The sequence below is a fragment of the Leptonotus elevatus genome, chromosome 21 (assembly GCF_054856555.1).
Source record: "Leptonotus elevatus isolate MCC_2025b chromosome 21, RoL_Lele_1.0, whole genome shotgun sequence".
NCBI lineage: Eukaryota > Metazoa > Chordata > Actinopteri > Syngnathiformes > Syngnathidae > Leptonotus > Leptonotus elevatus.
The window spans coordinates 15,414,119-15,429,737 of record NC_141259.1 but is presented as its reverse complement, the minus strand read 5'-3'; the positions used below and the strand labels follow the sequence as shown (position 1 = coordinate 15,429,737).

Genomic DNA, 15,619 nt, shown 5'->3' with positions numbered 1-15,619 from the left:
AGGTAACGGGGGAGAAAAAAACAAAAGGCCGCATCTCGTGGCGCATGCCGCAAGGATGCCGAGATTGATCTCTCCACCCCGCCCGCAGCGTCTCCACGTGGCCAATCCCACAAGAGCCTCAGTCGGCTGCCATGTTGAGACGCATCGCTGGCGGTCTAAAAATAGCGCCGCTTCTCTTTTGCAATCATTTTGCTCTTATTTAACAGCTGGAGACGCATTACATCCGGTTCCCGTGGCTTTATCAAGCGCACGGATTTTTCCCCCTCCCCCCGGGAGCGTTTCTCATCCAATAGAAATAGAAGACCAATTGAGGAAGTCTTCCCGAGTCCGCTTGCTGCTGGTCTAATGAGATGTCTGAAATGGTGACGGGCCATGAATTTCGTATATCTGGCACGTTCCCTCCAGGCACGGGTGCGATCGCCCCCTCGCCGCCGTGGTCGGGTGTCGAGACCACTTTTTCATGCCCCAAGCCCCGAGACGATCCCGGGAATATCTGTCTGGCACTTGATGAGGAGTGAAGGGAAGGGTGGGAGGCAGGCGTCGGGTCCAAGCCGGCTGTAATTTACACCCGGCCCACCTCGGGGACGCAGAAAGCATTACCTCCTCTCCGGAAAGCCGCCGCCCCCTCCCGCGTGGTGTCGGCTTTCATATCGAAATGGATCCATCGCTATTAGCCTCCTCGTCCCCCGCCAGCGCTCTTCTTCCTGCTCCCGCCTCCTGCTCGCTAAGACAGGAAGGGCAGGTTCGAATGAGGAGAGGAGGCGGACGACGTCACCTGGCGCATCCCGACGCTTGTGACTCACGCTCACTTTTCTACACTTGCATGGAAAACGGATGACAAATGATGATGATGATGATGATGATGATGATGATGATGATGAGAAGATAAATGATTTGGCGCCAACTGGGAAGGCTGGCACTTCACCATCAGGATGATCTCTTAGCCAGTGATGAAGAAATGACCAAACGCAGTCAACGTAAACGTTGCTTTCTCCCCATTTTGCAATCGAGGTTCGAGGGCCAATCCGAAAGACACGAAGAGCATTTCACTTGGGTTTGTTTTGTTTGCGAAATGAAGCTGATTGACGTCGAACTTGATGGGAAACCTTGAGCGTGCCCGTTTAAAAATGTTTGGGTCTAAAAAAAAAAGGCGGCCAACTGCTTTTCCCGCCGCAGCTGCCCGCCGCGCGTCACGCCGACGTCCCCGCTGGCCGCATCTCAGCACGCGGCCGGCTGAGGCTTGCGTGCCGAGAGATGAAGGGAGGATGAGCGGCCGCCGCCGTTGACGGAGGATTTTCTTTGTGCCGTTGCTCTCTTGGTCGACACGAGTTGATCAGAACTTTTGTGAGAAAGTTGACAATGCGGAAATAAATTGCACCCATTTGTGATTTCTCGCTTGCGCGGGATGTAAACATCCAAAGTTGTGAATATCATCCAACGCTTCAGCTGGAAACCCGTCTTGTCCGTGTGTGGATGCAGGGAGACGAGCAGTAACGCCAACGTGTGCTATTGTAATAATTGAGCAAATGCTGAGAGATGAGCATTCACACACACGCGTGCAAATGATGGTGGATTGACGCCGAGTCTGAAGTTGAATCATTTTAAAGTTGGAATGCTGAGAGATGAGAATGCACAACGACGGTAACAGATGTGCACTGACTTGACAGCTAGAACAAAAGGTTGCATGCTGAAAACAAGCATTCACACCAGCACTAGTGTAAATGCTGAGATAGAGATAAGCATTCACCGAAATCGTCCGTTTGCTTTTTAGTGGAATTCAATATGGGGCAGCACAAAATGTGAATGCAAGATGACATGCGGACGTTAAGGCCTGGTGTCTGCGGATCTCACGCGGCTTCGTCTGTCCTTCCTTCCTTTTCTCGGTCTCTCCTTCGGTCTCTTGAGGCCTCCCTGATTTTATGTTTTTTGGATTTGTTGGGGTCTGGATGTTTCTTGGGCTGGGGAGGAGTTCTGGTGGGGGGTGTCGGGTCGGTGCTGGATTTCACCTTCCTTGGTTTTCTTTGGTCCTTCCTCGGGTCTCCTGGTGTTCGGTTTAGGTGAACGGTATGAGATTTTTTCTAATAGGTTTTCTGGTGAGCTAACAAATACACGCACGCACGCACATACACATACTCACCCACACACACACACACAAAAAAAAAAAAAAAAAAAAGACATGCGGACGTTATTGTACACATGCTGAGAAGCAACTACTTCTACTGCGGTCGTGTGCTTCTTTGTGGAATGTAACTATTGCGCAAATGTGAAGTAAGCAAGTATTTGTACTCAGTGACTCGCCAGCACTGCAACGCTCGCTTCGCGCATTCATGGACAACACTCAGCATGGATTATTCATGAAGGCTTGAAAGGAGAACGTCATATTTCTTCTGGGAAGTCCGTCCTGGAGGATGACCTCTGACCTCCAGCGAGGAGGCCAGGGGGGGGGGGGGGGGGCGCTGTCCTGCTATCGGATGATCTGATGACGGTCCGCTTGGATTTGGGTTACTGGCGGAGAGCGCCGGCTCGTCACGTCATCGTAAATGCCACGTTCAGGGGACGCGCTTGCCACAGTTGCCGTCGAAAAGTAACTCAGTTACTTGATGAAGTTACTTGATGAAGTTACTTGATGAAGTTACTTTCTTGGTTTATTCCAGCAGATGCCACAACCCCCCTTAACACAAAACCACAACTTGTTTTGCTTTAATGGAAGTGCACATTTAGCAGTAATGTTTAAGGTTAAAGATTTGATTAGAAATAAAGACGACCTTTTTCACGTGACATAAATTGTTTTGATCTCAAAAATCAGTCTTGCTGGATTTCACTGAACATTAATAATGTACTCTTTTTTTTTTTAAATAGTCTTTCGAGACGACACTTAACACATTTTAACATCAAATAAAGGCAGTGACATTTATGATATATATATATATATATGTGTATAAATATCACCCCAAAAATTCAGTGGTCGTCGCAGCTGGACTTGACACAAACGGTTTTGACTTTGCAAGCTTGAATGTGCAAACGTTCCTTCCAATTGTTACCTTTCGAAGTTGGATGACATTTTGTCCACCGCGCCGAGAAACAACCGGAATATTTTTATCTTGAGCTGACGCAACGATATTTCTTGGCTTCCTATCCTGCTTCTGCTTTTGATTTCCTGGAAAAAGTGGCTTCCCGAGCTGCTGCCTTTCCCCGGTCTTGTTCTTGCGCTCCCCCGCGGGGCGGAGAATGCGTCAGCAAGCTGCCGAGCGCCAAGCGGGCCCCCGGCAAGCGCCCCCCCCCCCCCCCCCCCCCCCGCCAAGCGGGCCCCCGGCAAGCGAGGAAAGCCCCGCGTGCTGCCGTATATTCGGGAGCATCCGCAAAATGTCTTCCATGGAGTCAAAAAGTCTTTTTGGGGAAAGCCACACACACCAAGTCCACATGAACATTTTGTCCGTCTCGTCCCCATGGACGTGTTTACGCTCCAGCGTGTCCCTTAAATGACTCGGACCCACTTCCAAATCCACGTTTGGCGTTGCTTGCGCTGGCGGGAATCTATTAATGCCTCGACTAATCGGATTAGCGATCCCGCGGGGAGAATCTCAACACATCTGCAGCGCAAAGATAATCTTGAGCATTTTTGACAAAATCCATTTGGACGCCTTTGTAAGGCCGCCGGTGTTTTTGTGGGCAAGTCACGCGGCGGGCGCCGTTTTCAACCCTCACTTCAAATGTGCTTCCCGCCTCGTCCGCTTTTGACACCAGCGCTCACAAGAAATACTCAGCAGCATTGTTAAAACACGGCAACGTCTTCAAAAACAAGACAGAAGTTGTATTCCTAAAAATGATATTATTGTAAGCCGCTGCAACGTGATTAAAACGTTTGTAAAAGTTTAAGAAAATGATGTTCCTTAGATTGTTTCAAAACGAACTATTGAAAAAGAAGAAATGCAAACATGCTTAAAAATGTCAAATTGACAATTGAAGTGTACTTCAACAATGTACTGCACTTTAGTGTTAGCCTCGCAGGTGTTCCACAGGGTTCAATTTCGAGGCCCTTGCTGTTGTCCTGCTATGGCTTCCATCTTGATGAAAAAAATGTGAGTTTCACCGCAATTCGGCTCGCACTTTCCTCCTCCTTGCAGGTGGGGATCCTTTACTTCCAGCCCGGCGTCTTCCGCTGCATCCTGCTGCGCTGGGTTCGACTGCTGGGCTTCGCCACCGTCTACGGAACGCTCACGCTCAAGTTGTACAGGTAAGGCACGTGACGGAGGTCTTCTTCATCTGTCAGACTTTTTCGCCGATGAGGCGTCTGTTCAGAAAACCTGTCCATGAAGACCATGTCTGACGTCCATCCATTTCTCATGGGGGGAGGGGGGACACGGCGAGTGAGGCGGGGGCTCATTAGCGCCGGCCATTGCTGCTTCATCAATGTGCGTGAAGGGCACAGACTAATAATAGCAGCAAGTGTGTGTGCGTGTGTTTGAACGCTGATGCTTTCGTAAGTCATCACGTTTCTTCTTTTATTTCCAGCATTGGATTTGGAGCCGCTGGTTGTAAATGGAACCGGTTACAAACGATCTTCAAACTCAAAGTTCACAACATTAAAAATGATGGACGTTAATATGTATGCATGATGCAGATAACAAGCTACTGAGCATCCGGGTCACTGCGCCAATTGAAAAGCTATTTTTCTTAGAATCTTATCTTATAAGATATAGATCTTATCTTATTATCTTAATATTGACAATAACGCATTTAGCAGAAAAGTAATTAACGGCTGGCCTAAAGATGGAGACACACGGCCTTGGAGCTCTTTGCAGCAAAGGCGCGCCAGCTTTCCAATTTTGGGCTATCAAGGCTCCCGTCCAGGGACTAACACAAGCCAACGTTTGCGTGTGCAGGGTGCTGAAGGTTTTCCTGTCGCGCACGGCTCAGAGGATTCCCTACATGACCAGCTGGCGGGTTCTGCGTCTGCTGGCCGTCATCCTCCTGGTGGTCTGCTGGTTCCTGGTGGCCTGGACGTCGGCCGTGTGCCAGATCGCCGACAGCAAGTTGGCGCTGATCGACGTTGGCTACACGCCCGACGGGCTGCAGTTCAGCATGTGCCTGTTGGACCGATGGGACTACATGATGGCCGTCGGTAAGTCGCAGATGTTGATTTGGGGGGGAAAGGGGAGACATTCATATCTAAAAAATATTGTGGCACGCGCAGAAAGATTGCGTGCAAGTATTGGGACCACCTACAGGACGTTTGGGCGGAAGATATTGGGACACCCTCAGCATCGTGGAGCAAAAGTATCGGGACATTAAGATCGGACAAAATCAAATAAAATAATAATAAAAAAAAAAATAATAATAAAAAAAAAAATAAAGAGAAAAAAAAATAAACAAAAAAATAATAAAAAAATAATAATAAAAAAAAAAGATTAAAAAAAAAAAAGATCGGACAAAATCTCCGGAAGTTGTGAGCAAATTCATGGGACGCACGAAGGAAGTGAAGAAAAAGTGCAGGCAACTTTGCGTGCTTTTGACGCATGCGGATTCCAATTTGGGAAGCTGGTGCTGATCCAGCGGTTGATTTGCATACGCGTTTACATTTGCTGACTCAAGCAGCATGAAGGAAAGGCTTTTGTCTCGCTAGAAAAAAAACAGATGGAACCCCGCAGCAGCACCCCGACCAGTGTGTGCGTGTAATAAGGACGCGCGGGGGTGAGCTCTGACGCTCATAAATTACACGCACACACACGCATGCGGTGGCCATAAATCTTTCCATTTCATAAAGCGCGCACCTGCGTAGGTTTATTATTTATTTGCAGAATGACGCGGCTGAAGTGCGACGTCAGCGACACTGTGTCCATTTCACGGGAATTGCTTTCACTCTGCATAATTGCCTTCTGCCTCGAACACGCTCATCGGTCTCCGCGACGAGCTCACGAACAAACAATCGCTCAAAGGCTTCTTTCGGTCAGCGCCGCAACTTGCAAACATTTTCAACATTTTCTCGGCCGGGTGCGTCTCAACACTTTTGCATGGGAAGGCAATGATTTGCATCGGCCATTCGGTGTGCTTCAGCCGAGTTCCTGTTCCTGCTGTGGGCGGTGTACCTGTGCTACGCCGTGAGGACGGTGCCGTCCGCCTTCCACGAGCCTCGCTACATGGCCATCGCCGTTCACAACGAGCTGGTGCTCTCCGCCATCTTCTACGTCATCAGGTAAGTTGGCCTGGCCTTGAAAAAGACACAACGTTGGCCTCATGTGATACACAATATTCATTTTGTGCTTGTGGTAAAAACAATAAATACATACAAGGGAGGAGGACCTTGCAAAAATTATAATATTATTTAAAAAAATTATAATATTTTCAACCACATGGAAAACTGTGATTGTTTTTCAAAAATCTTCAGTCCTATTTCTGACTCTTCCGTCGTTAGAATCTGATTGGTCCTTTTCTCGGTCTCTCCTTTGGTCTCTTGAGGCCTCCCTGATTTTATGTTTTTTGGATTTGTTGGGGTCTGGATGTTTCTTGGGCTGGGGAGGAGTTCTGGTGGGGGGTGTCTGGTCGGTGCTGGATTTCACCTTCCTTGGTTTTCTTCGGTCCCCTCGGGTCTCCTGGTGTTCGGTTTAGGTGAACTGTATGAGATTTTTTCTAATAGGTTTTCTGGTGAGCTAACAAATACACGCACGCACGCACGCACGCACATACACATACTCACCCACACACACACACACAAAAATATATATATATATATATATATATATATATATATATATATAAAAAAAAAAAAGAGCAATGATGATGACATTTCCGAATGAACAATACTGAGCTCTTAAAAAAAAAAAGAAAAAAAAGAAAAAAGAATCTGATTGGTTAAAGAAAACCCAATGACGTTTTGAAGGCAGATTAGACTGACACGGCAACACATCGAGGCTGAGATCGGATTGGAGCCCAAAAATCCACCGACATTTGCGGGAAAACGTGCACGCTGCCAAATGAAGATATTCGACTGTTGTGAATAATTCACATTTCACTTTTGATGAAGCAAGTAGATGAATGATGCAAAAATGGTCTCGGTGGCAACTTGCGAGGCTTCAAAACCGACAGCGCGAGAAATTGCCATCCATGCCAGCCCGCAGGGACGAACTTGGAAGAGTGTGTTGATTGTGAGCGTCTGCCACGAGGGAGCGGGGCCGAGACGCCATACGTCGGCGCTTGTTAGGAGGCGTCCGGACTCCATTTGCACCTCCTGCGGGAGTCGCGGCGGCCCACTAAATCTCAGAGCCCGCCGTCATGTTCAGGTGGGAGGGACGGAAGAAAGAAAAATAAATAAATAAATAATAATACTGTCAGAGAGGAGACCAAAAAGAAAACATAGGCTTCAGGCATGCTAATGAGCTGCTGCTTGAGCCAAGTGAATACAAAACGGAGTTCATATAAAACCTACAAGAGACTAGGCCACGCCCCTTAATCCATGTCCTTCCTGTTTCCTACTTCCTGCCACTTCCCATGCGGACAGGTTCACGTTGGCTTTCGAGCTCCATCCCGACTGGATGCTTCTGCTCTTCTTCACGCACACGCACCTGACCGTCACCGTCACGCTCGGCCTGCTGCTCGTTCCCAAGGTTCCGCCACGACACCCTTGCACACTTTTCAACTTTCTTTTCCATTCATTAGACCAGAGGTGGGCACACTCGGTCCTCGGGGGCCGGAGTCCTGCAGGTTTTGGATGTTTCCCTTCTCCAACACAGCTGATATATGATCAGGCTCATCAGCAAGCTCTGCATAACCCTGCTAACGATCCTGTTGATTGGAATCAGCTTTTGTTGGAAAAGGGAAACCTCCAAAACCTGCAGGACTCCGGCCCTCGAGGACCGAGTTTGCCCACCTCTGCATTAGACCATACATAGCTTGTCATGTATGCTATGCTATGCTATGCTATGCGTAGGAGTGGCCATTCTCAAAACAATTGGCTCAAACATAACCCAATTGAGGTCAAAAAAAGAAAAAGGACCAATCCACTATTTGGGTGATTTTTTTTAGGGATGGGGGGGTGGGGGGCGGGGTGTTCTTTTTGGAGTTCTTTAATATAAAATTTGTCCTAAGAAGTGGATGAGTCTATATATGCCCCAAATTGGGTTGTTGTTTTTTTAGTTTTGGGCTGTACTGGCAGGAGAAGACCAAACAAATGATACACTCTTAAGACTGCTGGGTAAAAAATAAAATAAAAATTTTGCTCATAAAATGCAACCACCTGCTACTTTGGGTGGTTTTGTTTGAAAAATGGATTTGTTTGGTCCAAAACAAGCCAAGAAGTTTGATAAAACGGACCCAAGTCGCGGGTTGGTCCAATTTTGAGGCACAACAATTGAGTTGTGTTTCGACGGAGCACTTTCAAGAATGGCTGATATTTGTGTGACGGCGTGTGCGCAGTTCCTGTTTGCGGGCACGCACACGCGAGACGACATGGCCTCGGAGGCGTACGAGGACGAGCTGGACATGGGCCGCTCGGGCTCCTACCTGAACAGCAGCATCACGTCGGCGTGGAGCGAGCACAGTCTGGACCCCGAGGACATCCGGGTGAGCGCGGGGCCACGCCCCTTTTCTTTTTGTCCGTCTGCCGCCGCTCCTCTTGACTGTTTGCGACCTCGCAGCAAGCAGGACCGAGCAGTTCCAGTCTGACTTATGTCTCCCAATTTTTGGACTCGGCCAAAAGTTGTGACCGGCAAACTTTGGCTTTGACTTATCGTCGAGGAAACGTGGCCTGACTTGTGGCGCGAGCCAACGCCACGCAAGTGAACGATCGCAGAGCAAATTGCAAGCGATGAACTTCCTGTCGCACGTCTAACGATGTGCCGCAACTGATAAAACTGCGAGCGCTGGCGTTGTGCCGATGACGCCGTCACAACAAATCTCTTCACATTTTGGGACTTATATAAATTTGTAAGCAGACAAAAGAGCAAAACTCTCAGGCCGGCATTTGCCAAGAATGAAAAACCATTTCTTCACCTTACTGAGGAGTTTTGAGCAGCTTGGCGGGCGTACACTGGCGACGCGTTCTACTGCCCCCTGGTGGCCAAGCCATGACACCAGAATGAGCAGCACAAAGTCCATTGACTTGAGGTAACAAATTTGTCCCCCAAAAACGCTTTCATCCTTTAAATATTCCATTGAATGACGTCATAATTATTATACACTGATCAATTTATTCAGAAGTCAAATTTTTGTCAAATTGTGAACAGATTTTGTTGTTGTTGAAAAAGCGCTTAAAGGCTCTTTCAGAGCGAACACTCGTACGTTTTCCTGAACTGTCGTGTCTTCCTTTGCTTTTGCTTTTCAGCGCGCGTGCCAAATTCTGCGGCGCATGACTGGAAGACTGTTTGTAGTCACTCGTCAAGCCGCCGTAGATAACGCGGCGGTGCCTTGACTTACGAGCGCCGCACCACAGCCGACTTTTTCTCACATTGTGAAATTGACTGTGCCTTCGGGCGCGCACTGCCAAGGTCACTCGTTTTCTGGTCATGCGACATTGGCAATGCAAGCCCGAGGACGCTTTGACATCAGTTTCCGTCAGCAGCGGAGGGCGCGCGCTATAAGACCGCGTAGATCGATGTATGGAAAGCGAGGGAGTCGTCTCCCGCATTCTTACTCCACCGGCGCAATATTCATCGCGATCCTCCATTTAGACGAGTGCGGCCACATTGGAAAATGCGCGCGTAAAGCAAATATGACTTCGAGACGCATCCAGGTGATTTATTGGTGGCTTTTCATCAGTTGGAACACATTTACGGCATTCCAACCGATTGGTTTCCGCCACGCGACCAATTCATGCCAGAAGTCAAGGCACCGCCGCGTGCGCTTTGGTGGCGAATGTCGGAATTGCCGTCTGAGCGCTCGGCTGTCCCGTCTGCGTGTCGCAGGAGGAGCTGAAGAAGCTCTACTCGCAGCTGGAGATTTACAAGAGGAAGAAGATGCTGGCCAACAATCCGCACCTTCAGAAGAAGCGCAGCTCCAAGAAGGGCTTGGGCCGCTCCCTGATGCGGCGCATCACCGAGATCCCCGAGTCGGTGCACCGGCAGTGCAGCCGCGAGGAAAAGGACGGCGGCGAGCACGGCAGCAATCGCAACAGCATCTGCGTCCTGAAGAAAAACCCCTTTGATCAGACCCAGCACGCCGCCAAAGCAGCCAAGGACGAGACCCTGAAAAACAAGGTCTTCTCCTTGAAGAAGTCCCACAGCAGCTACGACCACGTCCGAGACCCCGGCGAAGACTCCGGCGGCTCGGCCGCCGACAAGATGGAGGCGAGCGCCGCCGAGGGTTCCCTGCTGGATGCCCTGATGGGCAAGAAGCCGGTCAAGAGGAAGTCCCGGGACAATCTCGACGCCGCCAGCGAGTCCGCCGAGTCGGTGCCTCTGGTCTGCAAATCGGCCAGCGCCCACAACCTGAGCGCCGACAAGAAAGCCCTGCAGCCGCGAGCCTCCATGCTGCAGAAGTCCCTCAGCGTCATCGCCACCGCCAAGGAGAGGACGCTGGGCTTAGCCGGGAAGAGCCAAATTGCCGAGGATGGCCCCAAGAAGAGCAGAGACGAGAGCGAGACCAAGAACGCCGCCGCCGCCGCCGCCGCCGCCAAAGGCAGAAACGCCAAACAAGCTGCCGGCTCCTCCGATCCCGCCAAAGACCTTTACGATGTCTCGGAGGTGTGTCCCTGGGAGGTGGAAGACCTCCCGACACCTTCGGAGAACAAGGTCCAAAAACACGTGTCCATCGCACCAGAGGCGACCACCACCGTTCACGGGGGCAGCGGCAAGGGAGGCAAAGGCCAGAAGCTGTCGGATCCGTCTGGCGGCAGGCAGTCCAAGGACGCTCAGAGGAGGGAGGACGTCTGCCCTTGGGAGGCGGGACCAGGCGAGAGCCAAAGCGCACCGGCGGCCAGTCAAGCTAAGAAGCAGCAGGAGCCTCGACCCAAAGCGGAGAACGCCAAAAGCAAGCGGGCCGAGGTTTGCCCGTGGGACTTCGGAGAGCCGGCGGCAGAGACTTTTCCGGCGAAGGCCGCCGACGCTCCGGCGAGGAAAACCGTCACGGATGCGTCCAAGACCACGAGCTCGCTTCTGGCCGACGTCTGTCCCTGGGACAATCCCGCCTCTCCCGGGTCCGAGGGCACGCCCAGCCCCTCTCGCGGCTCCAGACCCAAGGAATCCCCTTCCAAAAAGAAGGGAAGCCCCTCCCCGCGAACACTTGACAAGGGCAAATCAAAAGACGACAACGGCGACAAGAGTCGGACAAAAGCAAAGGACAAGAGTCGACCTTCTGACAAGCAGCAGGAATCAGCCGAGGTTCGTCCGTGGGACGCCGACAGTCATCAGGAGGTCCGCGTTGTGGAGAAACGCAAGAGCGCAAACGTGGGAGCGGCCAAAGTCAAGAAGGCCGACGTGTGCCCGTGGGACTTTGAGGAGGCGGCGGATCGGAGCGCCTCTGCGGCGAGGACGAGCCGTCCCAACCCCGCCAAGAAGGCCGAAGACGTTTGTCCCTGGGACGTTGACGACAAGACGGCGTGACGCTGGGCCCCAGCGCGTCCGTCCGTCCGTCAGCTGACTTGCCAGAGGCGTCGATTCTGTTCCACCAGTTGCCTTCCGTTACGCTTCCTGTTTCGAAGACCACCTTTTACAAACGTGACGATGAGCATTCCAGTCCGTGGCGGGGAAATCCCGAAGATGACCAATTATGCAACTTTTCATTCTTCGCTTCTTTCCAAGGTTTGTGTGCGATTTTGACGGCTTGAAGTCCAAGAGGCGACCAAAGCGAAAGACGTCGCGGCGTGCAAAGACGGAGGTCCCGTCGTAAGCGTTTAGGAAAAACGTCCGAAGCACTTTAGCTCCATCCACCAACAATTCATCTTCTCACATTCTTCTTCTTCTCGTTTGCTGTCGGTTCAAGTCTCGTTCTCGCCAAAAGTACGTGCCGAGGTGAGGAGCTCGCCTCGTCGTCTCGTCTTTTTACGTCAGGCGCGATCAGCGAGCCGGCGTCGTCCTGCGAGCCGACAAACGGGAATGCGTCGTAGAAAGAGCGTGTGCCGCTTTGCCGACTTCAACATTCACGGAAGGAAGAAAAAAAAAAACATGCTTTGAATTGTCATGAGAATCGACAATGCTTATGACGTTGTTATTATTTCATCCGGTGCATCACATGACATGATCAAATCTTGCTTTCCTCGTTACGTTGCTTGTGTTTCCTTGCGTTTGACGTTTTGGGACAACGCCGTTCGAATGAACCGCCGCTGTCGTAAGCCCCTTTCGCGCTGCCTTGGCGGCGCAGTCGGCGTTTCTTGCCCCATTCCGACGGAACGCGCACCCAAAGCCGATGTTGCCGTTCGCGCAGCCGTTGCGCTGATTTGCGCGCGCGCTGTCGTCGCTTTGTGATGTCACGTTTCGAGGTTACAAATGGCGCAAAGTCGCACGAAAGGACTTTTCGTACAAATATTGACTGTAATTGGGCGTTTGCGACTGCATTAGCGCAGGTTCGTGATAGACTTACAAATATGTAAACCGATGACCCCGCGTGTGTTATTACTGCTTTATTGCACTCTTATTACACGCATAGAAGAAAAATGACCCTGCAGGTGGTTTATGCCTCATTAAGTCCAGCATGGGTCCTTGTCTCGACTTCTTCTCACAACTTTTTGGAAATTTTAATAAAATTGACTACCTAAACACCCCCCCCCCCCTCCGGCTAAATGGAAAATGACCTTTCAAGCATCTGTATTTACTTATTTAGACAGAAATTGCTTCAAAGACACGCTGCTGTTGTGTGCGCTTGTTGACACGGCCGATGCGGCATTCCGCATTGAGATGATTGGCTACGTACCTGCGATGTCATTCTTGGATGTTGAAATTCCCACCCTCAACACCCGGCCAGTGTGAAAGGGGCTTCAGCAACGCATGTCAAACACGGAATGCGACTCGCCAAATGTTTTCCTCCTAATATTGCACGTGTGCGAGCGCGCGCGCGTTGCCGGCGTGGCCGTGCGGTAGCGACAAGCCGCCGTTCCATTTTGCATCGTTCCGATACCATTTCTTCCTGCCATGCAAATCACAGCGCGTGCGTTAGCATTAGCGCTAGCCGGCGGGCGACTCAGTAAAAGCAAAACGAGAGAATCGTGGTGCGTTTCCGACGTTTACATGTAGCATTAGCAGGTTTGTCATTTTTAGACTTTTTTCTCGACGAATGCTAGAACAAAAACTTTGCAAGGTTTTGCTTTGTTCCACGTTTTGTATCAAAATGTCTTAAGTGTCGGTCACGCGTCCAAAACAATAAGCCGTCGAGTGACGCGCTAGCGTCTACGCGATGTGAATTTCCTCACTGATGGCGCTGGAAGGCCTCGATGGCGGTCAACGTTGTTGAAATCAACGCCAACTGCGTCATTCTTTCTGCTTTGTAAGCCCAAAGATTGAGCCGGCTTCGGTTTGCTTCGGATTCGACGTCCTTTTTGCGCACGTGGCGAGGAAAGTGTGTCATCTTTCCAGGCGCGAAAACCGTACGTCCCCAAAAATGTCCCGCGGTCAGCGTTCGGCTGGCGTAGCAAAGAAAGTGGCTCCAAATGAAAAGTGATTATTTTCAGCACTTCCACTTGCTGTCGCCTGCCAACAATTTCCCTTCGGACCTCCTCTATTCCATGTTGGTCTCGTCTGTCCATGCTGTGGCAAAACCTTTTTTTTTGCTTGTTGTTTATGTTTTGGCCGCCTTTTGAAGGAACAAGCACTGCCATGTTGACTCGTACTGCCCTGGCGATGTTTTCAAAACTTTTGGGGATTTGTAATGACTTTCTTGATTTCTGTGCTTGGGATTTGCTGTTTTACGTTGAGCTTCAGTTGACCGACATGAACTAGTTGGGGTCTCGTTGAACAAAAAAAAAAAAAAGAAGTGCATGGTCAGCGATTTAAAAAAAAAAAAAAAAAAACAGAAGATGTTCCATGTCGAAAGAACGTCTTTGGCAGACGAGAGTTGCCACGAGCGTAATATTCCGTCGTGACATTTTGGAAGCGTCCTCTTGCAGCTCCTCGTCCACCAATCAGACCTGAGAAAGCTGCTGTCAATCAGAACCCGACGCCTCCTCTTGCTACCACTACTACTCTACTACTTCTCCTATTACTACTCCTACTATCCAATGCTGTAACGTGGTAACTCTTGTGGCTTCTGCATGAATTTGAGAAATTAGTCGGACCAATGTTTCACTGCCCCGGATAGAACAAAACAAAAACAACAAAAAAAAAAAAGATGTTTATGGACTGTTACGAGTTGTATAGTGAGTGATTGTGTCTCGAACCCACGGTCGGTATTACGTGCTTGTTATGAATACGACAAGCTTATAGCATCCATATATGGCAAAACTTTGGTAGATTTATATTGTGTTCTATTGTGATAGCATGTACATAAAAAAAAAAAAAGATACCTCCTCTGCAATAAATATTTATATGAAACGTTTGTTGTCATATCCATATAAAAAGTTTCAAGAGAAAAGTGACATAACTAAAGTCGTCGTGAAGTGATGTCGCTTAAAAACAAGGTTGTAATGTTCGGAGGAAAAACAACAAAAGAACGTTACGGTGTTTACGAGGAGCAACTTTTAATCTTGCAAGACCAAAAAAAGGGCATAACAAGAAAAGTGTGCAAGTGCTCTGGTTTAATCTCCACCATGATGATGATGATGATGATGATGATGATGATGATGACGAGAATGAACCTTTTGAAAGTGTGGCGCATCAGCAGCCGTTGGCCAACTTCCCAAAAAGCTTTTACGGCGGCTGGTTTTGGAGCGAGACCAAGAAAGGGCAAATTGAAAACCACGTTAGCCAATCACTGCATGACTTTCAAACATGGCAAATCATTTGGGATGGAATCGCTTCACCTCTCCAACATGCCATTAACGCGCCTGGGATGAACGCGGCCTCCGCGGCTGTCTTGATGACCGCTGTTATTGCTGCTAACCTTTTTGTCATCAAATGACGCCACTGAAGCACTTCCACGACGTTTGTTGCGTCGTCGACACTTTGGCATGAAGAAAAGCATTTGGAGCAAAAAGGTAAGCAGCATCGCAAACATGTTGTTAGCATTGATTTGGGGTGGCGGGGAGGGGGAGGAAAATCAATAAGGCGGCTGCCAAGCCAAAGACGAGATAAATGACGACATCTATTCACTTTGACCAAGATTTTAAAAAATTAAAAAATCAAATATGCAGTCATGTGTATGATATCTATGTACTTTATTTGGATGGATGACCAAAATGTTGCTCATCTGTTGGTTGCTTTTGCTGCAGCGACTGCAGGCAGACGGGCGGACATTTTTGTAGTCTTTCTTAACAGGCCTCGCTCGTCAGCTCATATTTTCTGTAAGTGTTTTGAAGCCGGCACGCACGGTGAGTCATGATGACACTGTCATTTGGTGAGGGTGGGCGTGGGTTGGTTGGGGGTGACTCATAAAAGTGTGTGGGGGGGTTATTGGGGGGGGAGGGGGGCATGCGTGCCATCTCAGCTCATTTATAAGCACTAAAGTGTGTCAAGCACGAACAGAACTTCTTTGGCGCCACCTGCTGGTATCTTGATATTGAAGTAACGTGAGGCGTTTTATTGAGACAAAGCTGCCCTTTGCC

At 49.6% G+C, this 15,619-nt stretch overlaps 1 protein-coding gene across 14 annotated transcripts in view; it reads left to right on the top strand.

Annotated features, from left to right (window-relative positions):
• Window positions 1–14,450, top strand: part of LOC147156122 (metabotropic glycine receptor-like) — a 34,294-nt gene extending 19,844 nt beyond the window's left edge. For all 14 annotated transcript variants that reach the window (XM_086066536.1, XM_086066535.1, XM_086066531.1 and 11 more), the window contains 6 exons: window positions 4,125–4,234; window positions 4,884–5,122; window positions 6,055–6,193; window positions 7,496–7,601; window positions 8,410–8,556; window positions 9,897–14,450. In XM_086066536.1, the coding sequence (XP_085922662.1) occupies window positions 4,125–4,234; window positions 4,884–5,122; window positions 6,055–6,193; window positions 7,496–7,601; window positions 8,410–8,556; window positions 9,897–11,531 (2,376 nt within the window). In that variant the 3' untranslated portion in view covers window positions 11,532–14,450. The remainder of the gene's footprint in view (window positions 1–4,124; window positions 4,235–4,883; window positions 5,123–6,054; window positions 6,194–7,495; window positions 7,602–8,409; window positions 8,557–9,896) is intronic.
• Window positions 14,451–15,619: the final 1,169 nt, after the last annotated feature.